At 38.3% G+C, this 24,719-nt stretch overlaps 1 protein-coding gene across 3 annotated transcripts in view; it reads right to left on the bottom strand.

The window, feature by feature from the left end:
- LOC587715 (cilia- and flagella-associated protein 44) overlaps positions 1-24,500 on the bottom strand; it is a 41,427-nt gene extending 16,927 nt beyond the window's left edge. For 2 of the 3 annotated variants that reach the window (XM_030977989.1, XM_030977991.1), the window contains exons 1-24: positions 24,416-24,500; positions 23,555-23,641; positions 21,288-21,488; positions 20,081-20,609; positions 19,406-19,568; positions 18,361-18,680; positions 17,105-17,384; positions 16,149-16,307; positions 15,428-15,575; positions 14,722-14,816; positions 13,725-13,934; positions 12,748-12,858; positions 11,735-11,887; positions 11,168-11,288; positions 10,317-10,423; positions 9,731-9,891; positions 9,106-9,427; positions 8,045-8,260; positions 7,189-7,319; positions 6,147-6,337; positions 5,147-5,307; positions 4,164-4,352; positions 3,306-3,490; positions 179-320 (exon numbers count right to left, since the gene is read on the bottom strand). In XM_030977989.1, the coding sequence (XP_030833849.1) occupies positions 179-320; positions 3,306-3,490; positions 4,164-4,352; positions 5,147-5,307; positions 6,147-6,337; positions 7,189-7,319; positions 8,045-8,260; positions 9,106-9,427; positions 9,731-9,891; positions 10,317-10,423; positions 11,168-11,288; positions 11,735-11,887; positions 12,748-12,858; positions 13,725-13,934; positions 14,722-14,816; positions 15,428-15,575; positions 16,149-16,307; positions 17,105-17,384; positions 18,361-18,680; positions 19,406-19,568; positions 20,081-20,609; positions 21,288-21,488; positions 23,555-23,641; positions 24,416-24,473 (4,440 nt within the window). In that variant the 5' untranslated portion in view covers positions 24,474-24,500. The remainder of the gene's footprint in view (positions 1-178; positions 321-3,305; positions 3,491-4,163; positions 4,353-5,146; positions 5,308-6,146; positions 6,338-7,188; positions 7,320-8,044; positions 8,261-9,105; positions 9,428-9,730; positions 9,892-10,316; positions 10,424-11,167; positions 11,289-11,734; positions 11,888-12,747; positions 12,859-13,724; positions 13,935-14,721; positions 14,817-15,427; positions 15,576-16,148; positions 16,308-17,104; positions 17,385-18,360; positions 18,681-19,405; positions 19,569-20,080; positions 20,610-21,287; positions 21,489-23,554; positions 23,642-24,415) is intronic. The other variant, XM_030977990.1, reaches the window with a different exon arrangement.
- Positions 24,501-24,719: the final 219 nt, after the last annotated feature.

The raw sequence follows: 24,719 nt of genomic DNA, 5'->3' as shown, positions 1-24,719 counted from the left end.
AACGTCTCCATCTACCCAAAATTATATCTGTTAAATTTCTCGCTTTGGACAAAGCCAAAGGGAAAATCTTTTATTTTGTATTTGTATTTGTATTTTTGTATGAAGGAATGTCTACAATAACAAAATTTAAAAATAAATTAAAAGGATTAATGCAGGATAAATAGAAGAAAGTTCTTACCTGGGGTGCGGCGTTGCCCCCTCCCATGCCTCCGAAGCCCCCTCCAAATCCTCCTCCCTCTCCCCCGGTGATCTTGGCAAGCTCCTTAGCCTTCATCTCCTCTCTGAACTTCATCAAGGACTCCCGGGTATACTCATACTTCCTGAAATATCCAAGGTGATGTGAAAGGGTTATGACATGCAGGCCTACATTTCTTTTCATTATCCTTCTGATGGTGTACAGGAATAAAGTTTGCTGTAATTAGCATATTGTTGTGTGCAAGCCAGCCAAGAAGGCACAAACTCAAAGATTGGGATCAAATGTTCAATATTAGTTTACTAATGAAGTGTTTGTTTTTTAAGTTGAGAAGAGTCTAAGCTATTAAATTACTATGATTACTAAACAGAAAGGAACAAACCCAAAGATTGGGATCAAATTTTAAATGTAAGTTTGACTTAAGATAATATTTTTAAAAAGTTGAGTAATTTGTAAGCTATCACTATTACTACTATCTACAGACTGAAATCTATTTTGTAAATAGTCTGATGTAGTCAAAGACATGTCTAAATTGAAAATACAATGCATGTTTCTACAAAAATACATATCCACTCGCCACATAACACAACAATTTTACCTATCATACTGTATTCTTATGGGGATTATAATGTACATGTATACATTATGGTAGGTGTATGTGTGTGTACATGCAACATGTGATCATTGTGTTATTTTGCTCTTTCACTGAATTCAATTGAAATTCATTGAAATTGAGCGTGATCCTATTTTGTTTATAATTAATCAACATAATTCAATATGACTTTAGATTTCAAGACACCATGGGTTTCAGTCTGTATTGATCAATCATGATGTACTGAACTGACTGAATGTTTGAAGGAAAAAATGAAATCAAACCTGAATAAAAGAAAAACTATAGAATATTTTATACCATACAGGTAATCTAAATCTCTTGTGACTGAATGTCAGTCTAAAAGAAATTTGGTATGTATCTCTAATGTAAACATCTGTCGCCTGTGTTAACATTTATACTGAAAAGGCTTCAAAACTAAATGCTTGCATGACATTTCACAAAAAATAAAAATAAATAAATGAATAAATACAAAAATATGTAAATAAATAAACAAATGAGATAAGAGAGAAGAGCTTTGTTCCCATGTAGTCCTTTTGCATGCAATAAAAGGGCATGGGTGATTAACACTCATCAATATGAGGAGAAATTGAAGGAGGGAAATTGTGTATTATACATGTACATGTTGTCATAATGTGAACAGAATTAGGTATTTTACATAAATACAGTGAAACCTGTCTATAAAGACCACCCAAGGGCCCCCGAGACAAGAAAAGTGGTCTTTATGTACAGGTGCCTATAGTACATGTTTCAATGAGAAAACGTTTTAAAGGGAAACAGAAAATGTGGTCTTTCTATACAGGTGGTCACTAAAGCAGGTTTGACTGTATATATACATATTTATGAGTTGGTGCTGCTATCTACTACATGTCAATGGATTTGTGTCTATTAATAGACTAATGATGTTAATGGGGACAATTGTGCAGGCACTAAATATTGTCTTCTACTTACATTACTCATCAATAACAAGTTCTATTTTCATGATCTACATGTAGAAACCTGTCTATAAAGATCACCAAATGGAGACAAGAAAAGCAGTCTTTATAGGCAGGTTGTCTTTGTAGACAGGTGGTCACTAAAGCAGGTTTGACTGTACTTGTCATGAAGATGCACATGGGCTCTAAAAGTACAGTTAACAACTGAATTATTCATACCCCTTGTCAAAATGTGATGCTTTTTGTGTTCTTTGTATCTCAAGAATGAAAAATGAACTGGTTGAATTAGGGCGTTTGCTGTACTTTTAGATGTTAGCTTTAATATGTAACATTATCAACAGACATAAATCAGGACCAATCATTTTTTTTCACATGCTTAAACAATTACAAAAGTTGGTAAGGGTATGAATAATTTAGTTTTTAACTGAATATGTGAATATACTTAGGTTATCAAAGTCTGTGTAAAATTGTACATACATTGTATATAATATTAATTATTCATGTATAACTACTGTACTTCTGTTTTTATGTGCATGCATGTCTATGGGTATCATATAATACATTGGTAAATAGGGACCAAGATGCACTATACTGCATAGATTTGATATGAGTGGGATAAATATATTTGTATAAGTACAGGGGGAAGGGGCAGTGTACATATACATTCATATGGGTGAGTAGAAATACCCTGTTTTTGATGGACACTTGAGAAAAATTTGCTTAAATTTAACCTTTCGATTAAACTCAAGGAGGGATTCTCGAGAGCAGTCTAATTTCCTTGAAAAAGAAGAAGATAGAAAGTGGAGAAAATAGTGTTTAACAATAGATCATGTAGAAATGAATTCAGTTCAGCCATCTTGATTCCTGGAACCTGATGAGAGAAATACTTTCAACTACAAAAAAACCAGGGCCCTGCTTCATAAAACTTTTTATCCAGAACATATGCTCAATTTCTATGACAAATATGCTCACAGCCAATCAAATGCCATGATTTCAGTAGCTTATAACAGTTATTGTAACTTGTTAAGGATAACATGTTTTATGAAACAGGACCCAGAATATGGTTAAATTAGAAGGATTCAAATTCAAAGACACTCTCTCTACACTAAGAAATTATCCACCAACTGTTATCTTAGCTTTCATTGCTCACCTTTGTAGAACCAGGGAAAACTTCATGACATCTATTTATCTATTTCTGATATTTATACTTATTTTACCAAAAGTGGTGGTCTTCTAAGAGGCCCTATTTTAAAGTCAAGTTTTCTAATTCAATTCAAAGATTTAAGATTCAATATTAAAATCTGGTTGGTTATAGAGGGATTTAAAGAAAAGATAGTAAAAGGTTAGAGATCTGACAGAATTGAAGCCCACTTACTTTTCCAGGACTTCAAGCAGGACTTTGGAACATCAGAAGTTCTGGGACAGATTTGCTTAGTCAAAACATTTGCAAGGAAGCATGATCGCTCAGTGGGAGAGCAATCAAACGTAAAGCTGATAGATTATATAGTTAGGATAATAGGAAAGTAAATTAAGGGTTAAGGTACTGAGAGTGAAAAGGCCTGCTTACTTCTCTGGGACCTCGAACGGGTGGAGCACGGGGAGCTCCGGGACTGGTTTGGTCTGCTCCTGCTGGAGACTGGACTGGATGTCCTCCAGCTCCTCCAGGATCGTCTTGATCTCCTGGATCATGGACACCTTCTTGTCCCGGAGACGGATCACCCGCCGGTTGATCTGCATCTTGTGCGTGTGGATCTGAAGAAAGAGAGAGAGGACACAGATAGAGAGAGAGGGGAGAGAGATAAAAAGAGGTCCAAAAAAGGTTAAATTCCAACGGCATTTGAAGGACAATACTTATCTAGAACTTCCCTCAAAACGATAGGGTTTGAAGATGGCTATTTGTGGGAAAATAACGACCATTAGTTGTTGAACTGACATACTGTACAGTAAGTGATTGCAATCACCTAATAGTCTGATTTTCAGACCGTTGTACCGAATGGTCATACGTTTTGTGCTGCACAAAGATTCTATCAGGTTAATTTTGGCCATTAGGTTATTGATGTAGATAAATGCTCATGTACTTGTTACAGCTCATTTTATGTATGTTGCAAAGAAAAAAAGATGTCAGTCAGTCACTCAATAGTGTCTGACAGGGAGTCTAGAAAGTAAACAGGTCTCCTTGCATAATTTGAATACTAGGACACTGCTAATTAATGTTTAAATTTCCTAGATAGGACATACATGATATATTCATAATTCCTGCAAGGTTCTACAGAATATGATGCTGGCTGCAAAAGGGACATACATGTAGTATCTTTAATATACAGCACTCAAACATAATCAAACATAGAGACAAGCATTAACATAAAAATGAATAATAAACCCTAAAAATGAATTTTGTAAAGTTAAAGGCTTTGTTGCAACTTACCAGTTCCTCCAGAGTGAGAAGCTGATTGCGTTTCTTGAGGGCATTCATGCGGAGGTGTTCAGGGACGACGTAGTCCTTGGCGGTCTTGAGCTTGAAGTCTCCCATGTGGTCCTGAGCCTCCTTGATAGCTGACACATCGGCGGGGTCTTCATAGTCTTCTGGGGGCTTGCTCTTGTTCAGCTCATTCCACTGGTTGTGGGAGAGATAAATTTGACAATGATCTATTTTTTTTTCTTCAACAAAGGTTAAAACACTTTTGGTCATTTCAATCTAGCTCATTTAAGGTCATTTATCAGGTCAGGTCAGCTAAGGTCAAGTAATGTCCTTTTGTCCTGTGTCTCCTTGATAGCTGACACATCGGCTGGGTCTTCATAGTCTTCTGGGGGCTTGTTCTTGTTCAGCTCATTCCATTATAGAGATTAAGATTCATTGAAAATTATTCTATGTGTTTTGTTTACAACAAGTGTAAAACACTTTAGTTCATTTCAATCTAACTCAGTTAAGGTCCTTTGTCAGGTCAGCTACATTGGTACAGTCTTCATGTATTGTAATCGTCTGGAGTCTTGCTATTCTTAAGCTCTCTCCATTAGAATGGATCACAAAACAACTTTTGTTTAAATTTGGTCAATGTACTGTAGTTGGTTGATTAACTTTTATAAAGGTCAAATCATTTACCTCAATTTAGGTCATTCACCAGGTCAGGTCATGTTGGGTTGCATCAGGTCAAGTCAAGCTGTGTCTTTTCATATCACAGAAAATAACACCTCATCAAGTAACAGGTCAATTTCGAATCAAATCGGTTCATTAATGACATACTAAGCTGACACTATTCTACTTCCAACAGACAACACACGCTTTTCATAATGCTGTAAAACTTCCCCATAATCAACAAGAACTGCGAATGTTGGTTGTCAATATAGATGAATATAAAGAATTGTTAACATTTTTTTTTCCAGGAACAATTTGGGGTGATTCAGACTCACCTGTTTGGCTCTGGCCGTCCTCTTCTGCTTGACCTTCTCAGCTTTCTGCAAGGCCTTGTTGACCTTCTCCCCAAGTCTACCAGTCAGTAGGGTGGCCTTCTTGGTCTGGGTGCCTGGGACCCTGCCAGCATCGATCTCAGTTTCACTGAGCTTGGACTGATCTGAAATCAAGAATATGATGAATGGAAGAACATGATAGAGAGGTGGAATGGATTGGGTGCTAGTGAAGGAAGGTTTGGAATCAAGACTACCAGGGGCCCATTTCACAAAACTTGTCATCAGTGACAAATGCCAGTTTTTGTTATAAGCTACTGAAATACTTGCTTCTGATTGGTTATCAGCAGATTTGTAACTGATTTTTGTCATTTGTCTTTAAAAAGGCTTTGTGAAATGGGTCCCAGGCAGAAGGGCATTTTGACCAAGGGTTACAAGATAAGAGCCCTTCTTGCTATAAGCAGTAATCCTATAAAAAGCCACATGAATTTTCTTAAGACATTCTTATCAGCAGATGACTTTTCACATTAACTTTATCATTGTAACCCGGCATTGCAATTATCACATCCAATATCATCATCATCATCATCATCATCACCACCATCATCATCAACATCTTCATCATCATCCTATTCATTAAAACCATCATCATCATCATCATCACCATCATCACCATCATCATCATCCTCAACACCATCTTCATCATCATCATCATCATCATCATCCTATTCAGCTTCATCATCATCTTCAACACTATCATCATCATCACCATTATCATCATCATCATCCTCATTCATCCCAACCATCATTATCAACCTCACCATCATAGTTATCTGCATTATAATCCTTCCCCCCCCCCCACTTATCTGCATCAAATTTATCATCAATGAGTCACGTCTATTGTTAACATTGTGAGCATCTCCACCCTCAGATCCTAAACCCAACTGCACCACGACCAACATCACCATCACCATCTTCATCACCACTACCACCACCATTATCCTACCAGCAAACAGCTGCTCCCTGGTGGGGTCCCTGGACAGTGATTTCTCCGACACCATGGTCGCCCGCCGGCTCCATTCCTCCTTCTGCAGCAGGAAGTCCTTGCTGAGCTCCGCCGTACGGTAGGTGGCCACCTGATGGGAAGACCTCACCGCCACCACCACGATGCGCTCGCACTCCAGTTCATCCTTGAATCTGCGGGTGAGATGGAGATGGAATGGATCATAGCATATTTAGAGAGATAGTTGTGACACGTGCATGTGTCAAAGGTCAATTGATAGAGCTTCCAATAGTCTGCAATGTCTAACGGAGGGAACTATTGTGGCGCTCCATGAATTTGACCTCTGAATGAACATGACTTCCGCTGACGTAACTCTGTCTGCTCTACTTAGCAATGGAATGCATGCAAGGCGAGTTAAACAACAAATAGTACTGCATGGCAATGGAGAAAATACGGTGATCAACAATTTTCATTCCTGTGGTTTCATATGAAGTTTGGGTTTCTATTTGAAACATATTGTATCATACGGGTGGGCTAAAGCGTGCAAAATATGTGATTTCAGAAAATTGGGTCCACATACATCGCTTGGGTGAGGGCAGTGTTGGATCGAGGAAAGAACCTTTTGAAGGAAAATTGAATCAAGTAATAAAACAAAAACCTGTTTAAAGACGGGTGGACTTTAAAAATAAAGAGATGGAGGGAATGCATTGTGAGTGCAGTATCGTTATTAACCCTGATGATTGGGGTAATAATACACTGTAAATAAAGTTTGATCATATGTCTGGTAGTTGGAAAGGAACCATTATCACTCAAAGCCATCATTTTAAAGCCTATCTGCACTAGTTTGGCCAGGAGGGATTAGACCTACCTGTATGGTCACTCACAAGTGGTTGCCTCATCAATTCAGCTCTAAATTAACATAAGAAAAAGGGGACCATGGGGGGACCAATGGACACTGCTGAGGCATTGTTTGAAATATAGAGGGCGCAACTAGCTATAAGTAGTGCAGTGGAGCTTTAATACGCATTCATAGTTAGTTAGTTACCTTTGCTTGAGTTTTTCCAGCCCAACGCGATGTTTATCCGCCTCCCATGCGAGCTCTTTCCTCACCAGATCTATCTTCTCGGCCGTCTGTCTCTCAAGCTCACGCCTGATGCCCGGATCCATCTCAAATTCCTGCAAGAGATTAATTTCGATCATAATAATGATAATGTGATATTCGCAAATAATGGAGTGTAAAGATAAGATTCATGGAGGCTGTTCACACCGGCAGAGATAGCGCGCGCCAGACCGCGCTATCTCCGCGGTTTGGAAGGTACAACGTCGTTTCGGTCCGCCCAACAGCGAGCCACGGCGAGCCAATACTGGAGCACCTCTTGGGGGTGGTCCACGAGAGATAGCGCGGGCTAGCGCGCGCTAGAAAAAAGGGGGTGCTACGATAGACCGCGCTATCTCATTGCGGTGTGAACAGCCTCATGGAGATCTTATATGGCTATTGGAGAGCAATAAAGTAGTGGTCTTCTGAAATCGATGTTATCTTTTTTGTTAGGAAAATAATGTGACTTTGTCTAAACAAATCAAAACTAGGTAATTATCCTAGAGGGTAGTTGTCCTAGGGGGTAGTTGACCTAGAGGTTGGTTATTTAAGGGGTGGTTATCCGGAGGGAGGTTGTCCAGGGGGTAGGTGTCCTGGAACCACTGGGTTCTGTTTCATAAACATGTTATCAATAACAAGTAACAATATTTGTTATAAGCTACTGAAATGGTGGCATTTGATTGGCTTAGAGCACATTTGTCATAGCAGTTTAGCACTTGCTATTGATAACAAGTTTTGTGAAACAGGGCCCTGGTCTATTTAAGGATTAGACAGATTGGTAATTGGGAAATAAATGTCACATTACCTTCCTCTCTAGCTGGAGATGGGAAGGCAGTTCATGATTCCTCTCAAGGAGCTTCTTGAACTGCCTGCGGAGCTTGGCGATGGTCTTGCGGGCCTCCAGCTTCTTCTCCTCGGCGATCTTCATCATCTTGTCGTGTTCGGCTTTCTGCTTCTCCAGCTCGATGCTGTAATGCTCCTTGTTTTCAATATCAGCCACTGTCCGTTGTTCGTCCTCTTTCTGTTGGCGAACAAAGACATAATGGAATATTAGCCGCAAATATAATCACACTGATGACAATACCTACTTCTATGAGTGGTCCTAATAAGGAACATTTCCAGTTCATAGTGTTTTACAATGCATTATTAGCACATTCACTGAATATAAGATTCTATACTTGCTGTACCTGTTCTCCACACCGCCCCCCCCCCCCCCTCCTGTTACATTTCATAACACCGACCTTTACCCAAGTTTCACACTCATGTATTTTGTTTAGCAGATGGAAACAAGCTTATGCCGTTTGGTCTTTGGAGACAAAATATATTCTTGCATTGAAAAAATGTGATCAAAATACACACTAACAAATTAAACGCAAATCCCACACAATTCTAAATATGTGAAAGTCTAATTGCAGTGAGTGTTTGTATTGCATAATATTAACATGACTTTGAGAGGCAGCTTAGAATTGTGAACTAAATGAATAATCAAAGACTTCATATGATATAATCTTAAGTATAAACCATTGTTTCAAGTTGACAGTTTCACATAGCCGATTCACCAACAGGAGAGTGTTTCACAAAGACTAAGATTAACTTTAAGTTGGACTTAACTATGGCAGGCCATTCATGCCACAGTTTTCTCTCACCATTTACTGGTATCGATCCCTGAATAGACGTACAAATCACGGTCACATATCTACAGAATTTACATTTTTTGATAGTTCATTATTGAAGGAAAAAATATTATCTACAGATCATAATGGTGAGAGCAAATAGTGGCATGGACGGCTCAAAGTCCAACTCAAAGTCGATATTGGTTTTTGTGAAACCGTCCCCTGGTTGTCACGCAATATCAAATGAGTTTACCCTGGCAGAAGGAATCTTGGCCCTGGCCACCGCCTTGGCCTCCTCGATCTTCTCATCGCTCATCATCTCAAAGATGAAGAGGTTCCCGTCGCCTCCGCTGGATACGACACACTTATCATCGAAACTCGTCTCGATGGTGCTGATGCTTCCGTAGTTGTTGTCGTGGACGTTCAGCATCCAGTAAGGGCCGAGCTTGCTGAGGTCGGCCTGGGAGGAGGTGAAGGGTCGCTTCTCGGCGTTCTTGGGGTCGTTGTCCTGGACGACAAATTGGATGCGGATGACTCCGTTCTCCATCCCCATCAGGGCGTGGGTGCCTTCGGAACTGTAAGAATTTAAAGGAAGAAAGTCAGAATAACGAATGTTTGTTTCCCTGTTTGTTTGTTTGTTTGTTATAATTGTGTATGGATTTTTTATTTTGGTGCCAAGATACTATAAGGCTATCTTTCGATTTACTTTTTTCTTTCTTCAAAGCATTCTCCTTTTAATATTGAGAGGCATAAGGATAGATAGAGAAGAAAGGTAAATGAAAGGAAGGAGGAAGAGGATTGAGGAAGGCTACAGGATAAAGAAGAGGGCTAATAAAGAATGAAAAGGGGGAAGGGGGAGGGGGAGGGGTATTCCTTACTTGAAGGTGATACAGGTGATGGGGATGTCATCACTCCCGGGGACGGGGATAGCTCTTTTGGCTTCCTTGATGGCGTTCTCTCGGCTGTCCTTGATCAGAGCCGTCTTCTCCTCCTCGCTGTAGAACTTGCATTCATAGAGGTAACCTGCATCAAAGGCTCCCTACAGGCACAAATGGAAACATATTTATTTTAAAGACATAGTTTAACAATGTTAAATCTGAGATGCACGGCCTTACGTGTTATTTGTGTCTGTGATATGGTGTAAAATTGAAGCCCTACAAAAATTGTGCTTCAAAATGATCATGAAGTGCCTCTAAAAAAGTAAAAATCTTTAAGAGACCGGTATTACCATACTAATTTTCCCCAATAGACTGTAGTGTTTTCAATTTCAACATTTCTATTTTTCAATCATCAATATCTTGATAATCAGACAGCTTGTAAAAGTCAAGGGGTTCCTGACTGACCTAAAGGTTCATAATTATCATTGGAGCATGAGCTAAATTCAGGATTTTGTTTCAGAATCTGAGACAAATTTACCCAATCCTTTTAAATTGACGGTACCATAAATGAACAAGTTTGACTCACCATGGAAACCCAGAAAGTGTCTGGATCGTTTGGAGCGTACATTCCAAAGAGAATAGGACTGGGCTCCTCAGGGATGTACAAGGGCTGTGGCTCCTCCTCTTTCTCCTCTGACAAAAGGAAAAGACAAAAGAAGAGCAAATGAGAAATCTTAATAATAGGCTTTTATATAGCGCCATCTATCTAGACTATTTCGAGGCGCACAAATTAATTATTACCCCAGATTTAGCCTAGCTGCCATTACAGTGCTCCAGCATTTCAAGGAATTAATTCCTGCCAGGTACCCATTTATCTTACCTTGTGGAGTGTGGCAAATGTAGATTAATGCTTTGCCAAAGGACATTAGTGCTGTGTCGGGGATCGAACCACAACCTTCAAATTTCAAGTCAAGTGCTTAAACCACTCGACTACGACACTTCAAGGAGAATAACTGCCCCGTACCATTTCTGATTTGTTTTTTGTTACATATTTTCTTCCACCCAAATATGTCTTACCCACGTCCGACATGACCCTTTACAAATATAAAAAAAATTGTGCTTGTACATTTATATTCTTGACCAAACAATTATGAACACCTTTTCACTTCATTTAAATCATACTGTACAGAGTGTGCATGTATATCTCACAGATTTATATAAAAGATTTCTATGTAAAAGATATTGATAAAAATAAAAGATATTGTAAAAGATAAATGGGTATAATTTTTCCACTGTTATATTTTACATAGAGTACTTTATCCCTGTAAACTTTTGCATATGTTTCATGCAAGGAAAATAAGGCGTTGATTTGTTAATCAGCAATTAAAACAGTTGAACTTGATTTTTACACTACAACACTGATAGGATTGTTTTTACCTTCTTCCTCCTCCTCTTCCTCATCTTCAAGTCCACGTTCCCGACGGATACGTCTCTGTCTCTCCTTCTCCTTCTGCTTCTCCTCCTCTTCAATTCTCTTCCTTTCCTCTTCCTCTTCTCTCTATCATTTGTAAAGTGTAAACAAAAACATGAGCAATAGTTTAAACATCATATCGTTAATTCCTTCACTAATTTTGTCTTTTATGTTGTAATATTCTTTTTTTCCTTCCGCCTCAATATAAATACTGCTACTGAATAGAACATGTCTCTAGAGCCTGATGAAATCCGTATATCAGTAGATACTGATTGTAGAGTAGGGGGATACTACCACCCAAAATAGAATATTATTTATTGACATGAAGAAAACAAATTGGTATTTCGATGTCGCATATTTTCACTGCAGAGACCAGGGACCCATTTTACAAAACCTTTATTCAATGACAAATGACAAAAATCAGTGACAAATCTGTTGTTAACCAATCAGAAGCAAGGATTTCAGTAGCTTATAGCAAAAACCTGCCATTGATGACAAGTTTTGTGAAACGCCCCACAGTACACGTTTCTTACCCTGAGTCTAGACTTGATGCTGGTAAACGAGAAGGACCTGGTTTCCAGACCTGTGATGTTGAAGGTCTTGGAGGTGTCGTAGCTGCCTGGCTCTGGGGCCGTGACCTCCATCACCTCACCATTCGCACAGAACACCAGCAGGGTGTTCTTCTCCTGCAAAGGTCAAAGATCAAAGGTCATAAATTAGAGATAAAATCCAAAAGGCAAGTTATTATTATTAGGTAAGTGATGTTGAAGGTCTTGGCGGTGTCGTAGCTGCCAGGTTCTGGGGCCGCGACCTCTATCACTCTCGTATCCTAACAGAACACAAGCAGGTGTTCTTCTCCTGCAAAGGTCAAAGATCAAAGGTCATAAATTAGAAATAAAATCCCAATGGCATGTTATTCATTGGGTAAGTGATGTTGAAGGACTAGGAGGTGTCCGTAGCTGCCGGACCTAGGGACAGTGACCTCTATCAATTGCCACTGCTAATAGAACACAAGCAAGGTGTCCTTCTCCGGCATAAGTCAAAGATCCAAGGTCATGAATCAGATATGATAGGGTACAGGCTTTTTATCATTACTTCAAGTAATTTACTTGTAGCTATTTAAAGTGCATGGCCCAAAATCTTAAACCTGGGTAAACTAAGTTTTAAAATTTTATAGGAGAGTACAAACGGTCACGCTTTGTTGTAAAATAGTCAACTTAGTCAACTTTTAATGTTTAACATAATAATCAATGAAATATCAAAGTTGTCGATATGATGATGATGATGATGATGATGATGATGATGATGATGGTAATGATGACGATATTGGATTTGATAATGGCAATGGTATCAATGGTTAAGTTGATGTAAACATTTATTTTTCATGAGCATTAATTATTCTAGTGCCTTCATCCATTTTTGTTTGTATTTCGAGGAAAATGTCAGTCGATGTTAGTCCAATTACATCGTCCAACCTCAAACTTTTGGTAGGACTTGCCCACCTACGACACTAAAAGGGTTAATATGGATTTGGAGCAGTACTTACAAAGTTGCCGGGAGCCCAGGTGAGGTGCGTTACTGGCCCTGGCATCTCAATGTATCCAACAGGACTGAACGTATCACTGACAGACATGAAGAACACTGTTCCGTCGGCTCCCTGTAGCGAAAACAAGACATTGAAAAAACTAGCTATTAAGGACTGGTAACAAAACTGGCATGCAAAAGATATCAGCACATTGTAACGGGGCATGTATATGGAACAAATATTCAATTAGTAATTGCTTTATCTAACTGTGAGTTGTTTTTTATTTTCAAAGTGGCAAAGTAGAATGCATAGTGCAGAGGACTAGAGAATGAGATTGAACTGTCACATAAACACCGAGATGATTTCCCTGGCGCTTGAACCATTTTTCAAAACATACATGATGCGTAGAACAAGTAATCAAGAATAGTACCCAAAAAAAAAATCATAACAGTTTCAAATCAATTATGCTTTCAGTGATTTCTTTAGGAAGAGTCAGTGAATCAAACAATATGATGGTTAATGTAATCTGAAGCGTGATGCAAATATAATTTCAAAAATTGTCAACCCTATTTCTTGACTTATATTGTCATGTCATGTATATTAATCAATGCATGAATTCAGCTTTCAACTGAGCAGAAAATGTATGCTTGGATAATCGAGAACCAAGCTTAAAGGGAGTGTAGCTTGGCAAATACTGGTTAACGCCATCCACGTCTTCTTCTGGACAACTGCACGTAAACAAATGGACTTGATATTAACGGTAGTCAGCGACTTAATCTCAACATGGTCAGCATTCGCAAAACAGACCAAAGTTCTCCTCACGCTTCGGTTTAGCGTATGTTGCACACACATGATTGCTGCGGTCGCATCGTCCGTTGTTGTATGATACCCGATTGGCTCAAAGTCAGGCCACAGGAAAGACACATACTGTAGTCTCATCAGTCTACACTCCCTTTAATTATAAGTACTCTGAATACAAAATAAGAAGATGTTTTTACCCCAGAAGCGAGCAGTTCCCCCTTGTTGTCTAGAGCCATCGCTGTGACGGCCTTGGTGTGAGGTTTGAAGGCCTGCTTGAGGATGAGCTGGGCTTGGGGTTGGTTCTGGCCCTTCTTATGGTGGTCTTGATGGTCCTGTCTGGCGATGACCAGTACTCTGACCACGCCGTCGTTGAATCCGGCCAGGACGGTGGCCCCCTTGGGGTCAATCTATAAATTACGAAATGGGCTGACTATTCAGCTGGCATGCTCATCATAGGGGAACAGGCATATGTTTGGAATCAATCTGAAAACAGGTATCACTATATTTAATCCAGGTTCAGTTCAGTTTCAGTGTATTTTCATATTTCACATGTTGTATAATACATTATTACATTTGGCATGTTACATCTTTTTGTTTGTGGTATTAATACAAGCGAACAGAATAATACATAAAACCGAGTTAAATAAAGGGAGAAATATAATGGAGCCTGAAGAGAAAGCAAGGCTTAACCAAGTCATTACCATGATTTTTTTTTTCTTCAATATAATGAAATAAATCAAATTGGAGGACTGCAATCCCAAGTAAATATATTATCATTGAAAAATATCATTGAAATAAGAAGTTATACTGGGATCAATCTGTGAACAGGAATGCTATTAGTCATAAACTTGGCAGTGTAATAGATTTAGGAAGATACCTAAAAGCATTGGGCTATCTGTAAACAAATAAAGCATTTAATCATTTATTTGGCATTGTCAGCAAAGCCACAATTTATCACCACTTACTTGACATTTGAATTGTTGGGGGTAGTTCAAAAAAAAGTATATTTTTATCTACCTTATTTTTTCTGTTACATTAGTAATCAAAGGTTGTATAAGAGCTAATTCATGGATGTACATGTAGATCATAACAAATTGTATGATTACAATTTTATCAAACACATATAAATAACAAAATATGACCAACTTAATAAACACATTCATATATCCAACTGCAATCCTTTGTCTAACTTACAATCTGAGGCAACCACAAGAGGGAGGTGGATCCAGCGTTGAACTTGGTATGGCACAGTGGCGTCTTGGATGCATTGTCATACACACGAACAGTAGCTAAACAAAGCAAAGATAAGCACAATGTGTAACAAGTGGCATTTCTGTACAGATTATATCTCATAAAGTGGTGGAGTCTGATCAGAGAGAGAGAGGGGGGATTTTCTTGAGAAATTGATTCAATCCCGTGAATGTGTATTGGTAAAAACAATTTATAATGTGGATGTATATCGATCCTGGTGCCAAAAGCTCTGCAGTTGATTTCAAACTCTAATCCCATTCCTTATATCAACCCTAGCAACACTATAAACCACTCTGGCCAGTACTAACATAAAATTTAATTGCCACCCGAAACCCAAGCTACGACACTGTTTGCCCATCTCAAGCATGAGTTTGAATGTGAAGACAAAATATTATTTCAAGAAAAAACAAAGCATTTCAGCAAAGCACATTCACATCTGTACATTATTAAAATTGTTATCAGTGATATTATTTTGTGAGCAATGATAGCTAAACAGGTTAGAAGTATGACCAAAAAGTTGCGTTAGCACCCCTCTGTCCAGCACATGAAACGTAAATTTTGACATCGAAGCTCAAATTTTGCAGGAAGAAAAGTTGCATCACCAATTAAACGGGTGGGGCACAGAGAATCAAAAGGCAGTGTCACTTACCATCATGGGCAGTGGAAGCAATGAGCTGCGAGATGGGTGACGTCGCTACGGCAGTGATCTCTCCTGCATGGTACGAGAAGAGCTTCTCCGGGTCCTTGGTGGTGTGAGAGAACGACAGGTCCAGCTTCCAGATCCCACCGTTGGCATCCTGACAGAGACGAAAAATCGAATGAAGAACATGAATTACAGGAGCAGGAGCTCAGGAGCTTTCCATTTTTATATCGAACGACTTGCGCGAGAGGAGTTGTAGGACGATCATCAAAATTGATTATCTCTGTCAATTTGCTAAAAATGACTCTCTTAAAGGTTGATTCTCAGTTGAGACCTTGCAGACATTTTTTGTTATCATTTTCTTTCATCTTGTCAGAGAATTTCAAGTGAAAAAGCAACCAAAAATATCTGATCACCCTTTATTATATGTTTTTGGTCATCAGAAAATATTGAAGCACTCCCCCCCCCCCCCCCCCCCCCCCCCAAAAAAAAAAAAAAAAAAAAAAAAAATCAACAAAAATATGAACTTTATTTTTGTAATCTTGTATTTAAACAGTACATTTGGAACAGTACACTCCTGGAACCCAAACAAGACATCTTTTGACAATTATTTCAAGAGACTTGTATTAAAAGGAAAACAAGTTGACCAGAAGATGGTTATAGCAATTGAGTACGCTTTCCCCTGGAATCATTTCTAAATGTAATTTTTTAACAAGTTATTATTACTTACCTGGCCGTACCACAGGCTCTGCACCTCAGGGTCAACTGACTTGACCATGGACATGAGATGGACGTCGTTTCCAACCTTGAGGTCGTTCATAGGCTCCATCTCAAAGACGCCGGACTCGTCCATGGAATCGGCCGTGTCAATCGACTCAAAGTCCCACACCTGAAGAAAAATAAAGAATAAATTATTTCCAGTGGCTATGGTTGAGAATGTTTATACAGTTGAACCTGCTTTAGTGACCACATGTCTACAAAGGCCACATTTTTTTGTTTCCCTTGAAAATGGTTTCTCATTGAAACAAGTCCTAAAGGAACCTGTCTACAAAGACCACTTTTTGAGTTTCCCTTGGGCAGTTGTTATAGACAGGTTTGACACTACTTTGACTATATCAGTGTATTTGAAAGGATTATCAAATATTATAGATCTAGCTAGTGCTACAAAAGAAATTACATCTATAAGGATACTACAAGAATACATGTATACATTTGATCTGCAAAAACTTGGTTGAGCAGACTACATGTATGACAGACTCAAAGAGACACAGAAACTACAGAAAGGAAAAACATGGTTTTGAAAATCAGGTATAGAAACATATTAGTCACAATATGAAGGAAAGCATGAGACGATGAACAACAGTGGAGGGAAAAAAACTTCCAAAATTAGGAGCACATAAATGGAAGTAAACGTTTTATAGACAAATATCATGAAGAAAAATATATACAAATACATCCAATTTTATAGTAATATAATAATCAGAATAAATAATTTCCTACTCTCCCAAGGAGGTGGGCTTGTATATCTATGCACATGAACCCCTGTTTAAATTTTAATATAGGGGGAGGGGCAGGAAGGAAAAGAGGAGGGGGTATTTAGAGTAAATATTGGGGAGAGGGCATTTGCACCCCCAACCTCTCTTACTGGTGGGCCCTGCAAAATACTGAATGAAAACTGCGACTTACCCTAATAAATCCATCAGCGCCGATCGTGATCAGCTCGCCTTCATCCATCACAAACTGTTCAATAGCCCCTTGATGGCAGGGCTTCTTGCCCTTACGGCCGATCTGGACCTTGATCAGGCCCCCTTCCCAGAGCAGCATGTTGCCCGAGTCCGTCCCGGACAGCACCTTGCCGTCCGGCAGCTCCACATAGCCCCGGATGTCCGAGATCTCGGTGCGGCCAAACTTGCCCAGTGCCCCCTGGAGCTTGAGGCCGGTGAAGGTGTCGGCCATCTTCCAGAACCTATTAGAATTTGAGAAAATCCATGAAATAAAGTTCCTACATGCAAAGGTCGGGTAGAGTTAAAGGCAATAGTAGCATGGCAAATACTGGTTAACGCCATCCACGTCTTCTTTTGGACATCTGCACGTAAACGAATGGACTTAATAAACGGTAATCAGCGACTTAATCTCTACATGGTCAGCGTTCGCGAAACAGACCGAGGTTCCCTCACGCTTCAGTTTTGCGTATTGTATGCATCGTCTGTAGTCCTATTATACCCGATTGACCCCGATTGACCTGGAGTCAGGCCAAGGTAAAGACACGTAGTCTGGTCAGTTTACACTCCCTTTAAGCGTGGCAGAAAGATATTTTTCACACATATTTTTGCAAAAATTTCAATCACAACTCAACAGGCTACAGCACTATTAATCTTTGTGTTCATCAGTTAGCATAAATAATCTAACCCAATATTCATCACTGTAAAATTGCGAAATTTATTGAGGGGTTCATAATATTGTGTTAACCTCATTTACATGCACAAGCTGCTTTTAAGAGGTCCTGGGGAGTGTTTCACAAAGACTATAAGATCGACATTATCTTTAGATAATATATTTTCCTTCAATAACGAATTATCAACAATTGTTAATTCCTTAAATTTAGTGACCATGATTTGCACCACCCTTGGAGAGACCAGTGCCAGTTATTGGTGAGAGCAAATAGTAGCATGAACGGCCTGCCATAGTTAAGTCCAACTTAAAGTCGATCTTAGTCTTTGTGAAACACTTCCCGGGCCTATTATGTACAGTCAAACCTGCAGTCAAACCTGTCAAGTGACCACCTGTCTACGAAGACCACATTTTTTGTTTCCCTTGAAAATTGTTCTCTTGAAACATACACTAAAGGAACCTGTCTACAAAGACCACCTGCCTATAAAGACCACTTTTCTTGTCTCCTTTGGGTGGTCTTTATAGACAGGTTTCACTATATAAACACTAACCTGATGTGGCCGGTGCCGCTGGTTGTCAGCTGCCCCTCGTTCTCAGGGGAGAACGTGACCCTGAAGACATCCTGGGAGAAAGCCTTAGATCTCAATTGGATCTTCTCCTGCTGCCAGTCCCATAGGGTCAGCATGAAGTCAGGGTTACAACCCACGGAGGCCAGGAGGGTCCCGGCAGGGTTGAAGTCCACAAAGGCGTAGCCCTTCTCTGTACCGCCCCTCAGGATGCGGTAGAGCTTGAGGGAGGGGTACTCGTAGAAGATGATGTTGGGCATGTCCCCTTTTTCAGCGACCACAAAGTATTTCAGACTTGGGTGCACCTATCATTAAAAAGAATTTTAAAAATGAGAAAGAGCTTGTTCGTTCGTGTCTCCTTAGATCAAGAATAATGTACAGTTCCTTAGTTAAATTAAATTAAGTTAAGTTCTTCCATCGCCCCAAGGCGGCGATGGCCATCTCATTTACAAGGGCCAGGTCTTCATCTGTGCAACCCGTTCCGCCGCACTGCAAGATGTGATTCATCGTCTGAGAAAGAGCTGGAAAGGCTGGAAACACCTCTAGAAAATATGTTCAATAGTTTTGAACCATCAAGATGTAACATAGTTTGCAGGACAAAGAAATTCTTTTCTGAGTTTTTATTCACTTATTATTTTTTTACGAATTTATTTTATGTTCACACTAATACATTCAGGGAGTATTTGTCTGGAAGAAAAAAAAGTTTCACCCAACTGAGTTTAACATTTCAAAGTCAACATTACTCAGCTTAATAGAGAGGGATTATGAAGTTATAACTAAATCCTTAAATTAGCAACAGTTTGAGCGATTAGAAATTATTGTTTTTCTACCAAATCTTGCTATTTTTTCATTTTTTCGACGACATTCTTGCCCATGTATATCGTCTTCACAAACACAACATTTTATTTTAAGAATGTAGGAATAAAAGAAATATATTGTTGCCAATTGGAGGAAAAACATGTGATCAATTTAGCCCTAAAATCAATGTTGTCCTGAAAGGGTGAATAGGAAATATTCTGTTTTAACTTACAGTGATGGCACCAACTCCACCGCCGCTTGTCGTCCTGACGTATCGCTGCTCCTTGGTCACGAGGTTCAAGATTTGGACTATGTTACCAGCCGCAAAGAGGACTGTGTTGGCATCCAGCATGTACAGATTGGACAGCTTCTTGCAGTCATATCCAAAAGAGTGACTGGTGAAGTAAGACTACAAGTCAAGGATAATACTAGATTTAGGAGTTGATTAATGGGTTAAAGACCCTGTCAGATGATTTATATATCAACAGAAAGCTTATTTAAGCCATAGATTAACATATAATAATAATAATAGTAACAGCTCTCTGAAAAGACAAAATCTAAAGCTATTAATATCAGAAGATGTTGACCTAAAAACAAGCTATTGACTTGATGACATCATCTTACATGTATGTGGAGTAAACATCATCATCGCCTCAGCTATATAGACAAACCGATCAGGTTCACATAACAATTTGACAACAAATTTGTTATCATTTCCAAACCTAGATTCAGAAACCACCCAGTTCCTAAAGTGTTAATAGCTTAATTTGTTCTGTCATTGTATTTTACTTGAATCTGTTTATGTTCCCTCTGATTGTAATTTGTATATGTTTGTAAATGTGAAAATTCAGTAACAATTCAGCCGCAAGGTTGCGAGTATTGAATAAATTAAATCTTCAAAGGATACAATAGTTTGAGCATGTCGTTGGGTAGGCCAGAGTCCTCGGCAATAACTGGCTTGGAGCTGTGTTCTTCATAGTCGTAAAAGAAATCTTTAGGTATCAGATTCTCATCCACTTCCTCCTTAGACTCCTCTCCTTTCTCTCCCTCCGTCTCCTCTGCCCCACCCCCATCGGCCTGTGTCTCCCCACCCTCGGGTTGCTGCTGGGGCGGGGCGTCCTGAGGCTTTGGTTCCCCGTCCCCACCAGTGTCTGCTTGTGGTTGTTGGGATTCTGTCGGGGGTTCTGTTGTGGGTTCTGCTGCTGGTGTCTCCTGTGGTGCTTCTCCCTGTGTCTCCCCCTGTCCTTCTGCCGGTGCGTCTTGGGGTGTGTCATCTTGTGTCTCCTGGGGTGCGTCACCCTGTGTCTCCTGGGGTGTGTCAGCCTCTGTCGCTCCCTCTGCAGCTGGGGCGGCGTCACCATCTGTGACACCCTGTTCCCCTTCAGCCTGGGCTTCCGGTGCCGTTTCTTCGGCAGCCTGGGGTGCATCAGCTAAATCTAAAAGTGATATCAGAAGATCATTCATGTTGAAATCGACATATAATATTTGTTTTAACATTAAATGAGGAACAGATCTGCAACACACATGAAACTCATTTATCATTAGCATCTAATGCACTATTCGCTTTTTTTAAATGCATGTTAAAAATTCAGACCAACTGGGGATGGGAATTACATTGCAAACATGTATATGTGTTGGGAAATTTGTTTTAGGGTTGTTGTTTTTTCATAATTATTCTCCCGGTCAAAATGACACTGGTCGTCCAAGGGTAATTTGAAATTTTGAATCACATTGCAAACAGAAGTTTCATTGATATATGGAATTTTGTATTATCCACAAGAATGAATAGTGATTATATCTCACAAAACTTGTTTAAAGAGTTTTTGTTTTCAATATTATTTTCAAACATTTCAACATTTTCAACAGTAACTTTGGTGTGTCTCTTTTATACTTGTCTTTGTTGCCTTTGTTTTGACAATTTTTTTGTCTTCATATTGATATGTTATTTCATTTTCACTTAAGGTAATATCAACATTTCATCCTTTGTACTGCTGGGGGGGGGGGGATCTATTGAAGTATGGAGAACAATGACTATATACATCACTGATAATTTCATGCCACCTTTCCTAATGCCTCAACAAAGTTAAAATTGGATGAATTATAATAAAACACACCTTCTGGCGCTTGTCCATCTTCAGGAGCATTTTCTATCGGAGGCTCTACCGCATCTGTATTCTCTCCGCCACCTTCCTGCTCCGCTTTCTGCTCACCATCTCCCTCCGTGTTTTGTGGGTCATCCGCACCCTCAGTTGCTGGGGCATCTGCCCCACCCTCCTGACTCACTTCAGCTGTTTCTGCATTGTCATTAGCAGGCTCTGTAATGAAATAATGAAATGAAATGAAATTATGGAAGCCCTTTTAAAATAGAATAAATGTGCCAGATTTGTTTAACTTTAGTGAGTATACACATCAAGACCAGAAAATCATGTACGAATGGCTCTAGAAAGAATACATGTATGCCTGAATTATAAACATTATCATTTTAAAAGCTGTAAATAAATTATCTCTTTATGACATCCACACTGAATTATTATCATTATCATTTTAAAAACTGGAAGAAAAAAAAAGAATACACGTATGCCTAAATTATAATCATTATCATTTTAAAAACTGGAAATAAATTATCTCTTTATGACATCCACACTGAATTATTATCATTATCATTTTAAAAACGGGAAATAAATTATCTCTTTATGACATCCACACTGAATTATTATCATTATCATTTTAAAAACGGGAAATAAATTATCTCTTTATGACATCCACACTGAATTATTATCATTATCATTTTAAAAACGGGAAATAAATTATCTCTTTATGACATCCACACTGAATTATTATCATTATCATTTTAAAAACGGGAAATAAATTATCTCTTTATGACATCCACACTGAATTATTATCATTATCATTTTAAAAACGGGAAATAAATTATCTCTTTATGACATCCACACTGAATTATTATCATTATCATTTTAAAAACGGGAAATAAATTATCTCTTTATGACATCCACACTGAATTATTATCATTATCATTTTAAAAACGGGAAATAAATTATCTCTTTATGACATCCACATTGAATTATTATCATTATCATTTTAAAAACAGGAAATAAATTATCTCTTTATGACATCCACACTGAATTATTATCATTATCATTTTAAAAACTGGAAGAAAAAAAAAGAATACATGTATGCCTAAATTATAATCATTATCATTTTAAAAACTGGAAATAATTTATCTCTTTATGACATCCACACTGAATTATTATCATTATCATTTTAAAAACGGGAAATAAATTATCTCTTTATGACATCCACACTGAATTATTATCATTATCATTTTAAAAACGGGAAATAAATTATCTCTTTATGACATCCACACTGAATTATTATCATTATCATTTTAAAAACGGGAAATAAATTATCTCTTTATGACATCCACACTGAATTATTATCATTATCATTTTAAAAACGGGAAATAAATTATCTCTTTATGACATCCACACTGAATTATTATCATTATCATTTTAAAAACGGGAAATAAATTATCTCTTTATGACATCCACACTGAATTATTATCATTATCATTTTAAAAACGGGAAATAAATTATCTCTTTATGACATCCACACTGAATTATTATCATTATCATTTTAAAAACGGGAAATAAATTATCTCTTTATGACATCCACATTGAATTATTATCATTATCATTTTAAAAACAGGAAATAAATTATCTCTTTATGACATCCACACTGAATTATTATCATTATCATTTTAAAAACTGGAAGAAAAAAAAAGAATACACGTATGCCTAAATTATAATCATTATCATTTTAAAAACTGGAAATAAATTATCTCTTTATGACATCCACACTGAATTATTATCATTATCATTTTAAAAATGGGAAACAAATTATCTCTTTATGACATCCACACTGAATTATTATCATTATCATTTTAAAAACGGGAAATAAATTATCTCTTTATGACATCCACACTGAATTATTATCATTATCATTTTAAAAACGGGAAATAAATTATCTCTTTATGACATCCACATTGAATTATTATCATTATCATTTTAAAAACAGGAAATAAATTATCTCTTTATGACATCCACACTGAATTGTTATCATTATCATTTTAAAAACTAGAAAAATAAATTATAAGTTACCCCCCCCCCCCCCCCCTTCCTTCAGATCACCATCTCATAAAGTGGGGAAGTTGTCAATTACTGATGAAAGACTTCATTTAAAAGAAGAAAAAAATTGATTGAAGTTGGATCGCCAAGAATGACTCTTGAAAGACAGCTAGCGTTTAATGCCACAGCGAGGCAATGCCTGGTTTGGTAAATTATTTGTCATTCTTGATGTGTACCTTGTTCTGTTGTGTCTTCTTGTGATGTCTGGTTAGTTTCCTGCTCAGCATTGGTCTCTTCCTGCTGCCCATCAGTAGCAGCAGGTTCTGCAATGAAAGATAAATTTGATTTTGAATCTCCATTATTTTGAGGTGACAAACATAAATTAAAAACCATAATTTGTAGACAGGTCAGGACAGTACATTTGTCAGTAGACTAGCATAATTTCAACAGCTCGTTATCACACTGTTTAATCTTGAACATCTAGATCTACCTTACTTAGCATGTCCAACAATGTTGACAATTACAAATCCCTTCAAAAGTTCAAGCTGAGCCGCTTTGCCTTATTTAGTTTGACGCACGTCACTCACTCAAGTTTGATCTGTCTCTTTCTTTCTTTCTTGTTTTCGTTTTAGAATCTGAGACCAGAGTTGATGATTGATCACATTGTCATTGATTGCTGATTTAGAAATTACAGTCTACAATCATACATAATATCTAGGTCAATATTCAGGTGGAAGCAATCTGCCCCACCCAAATAGACCAAAATATAACATGAAGCCTACAGACAGTCGTTTTTCGCATTCCACCTAAATTTCCACCCCGCCGTGTGTGGCCGACCGTGCACCAGGCCCACGGCCCGGCAGCTTCCCTTCCGCCGTCACTCTCGGCCCATACACTGACCGCATTACGGCGAGCTTCAAATTCCTGCTGAAAAACATGGGCGAGTTCTTTGCTATATTTATACAATTAAGAAACCCCAATAAATAAGAATGTCAGTGATAATTATAGCTTTATAGTTGATACGAACATCTCACTAGAATAAAACAAAAAAATATATACAATCATGACATTTTACGGTGTAAACAATCACTATTTACCTGCGTTCGCCTGTTGCTCGTCGTCCATTTTGGAGTTACCCGTTGCTAAGGTTGCCATTGCGCAGGCGCAGCAAGCCAGCTGGCCCAAAAAAGTAACAATTTGCTGCCCTCTTGTGTCAATAGGTAAGATAGTCGTTTTTATGGTGTAATCTTCCCCATTCTAAATCTAAGATATAAAAGTGCATCACATTCTTAATGTTCTTTCTTCTCAGAAGGTATGTTCAGTTGTTTGTTGTACATTATCTTTCAATTTCGCTTGCTTCATTTTTTTTGGGGGGTGCGCTTTTTTATTGCTCTTTTAAAT

The sequence above is a fragment of the Strongylocentrotus purpuratus genome, unplaced genomic scaffold (genome assembly GCF_000002235.5).
Source record: "Strongylocentrotus purpuratus isolate Spur 01 unplaced genomic scaffold, Spur_5.0 spur5_scaffold_1, whole genome shotgun sequence".
NCBI classification, from domain to species: domain Eukaryota; kingdom Metazoa; phylum Echinodermata; class Echinoidea; order Camarodonta; family Strongylocentrotidae; genus Strongylocentrotus; species Strongylocentrotus purpuratus.
This window is presented reverse-complemented; position numbering and strand designations above follow the sequence as displayed.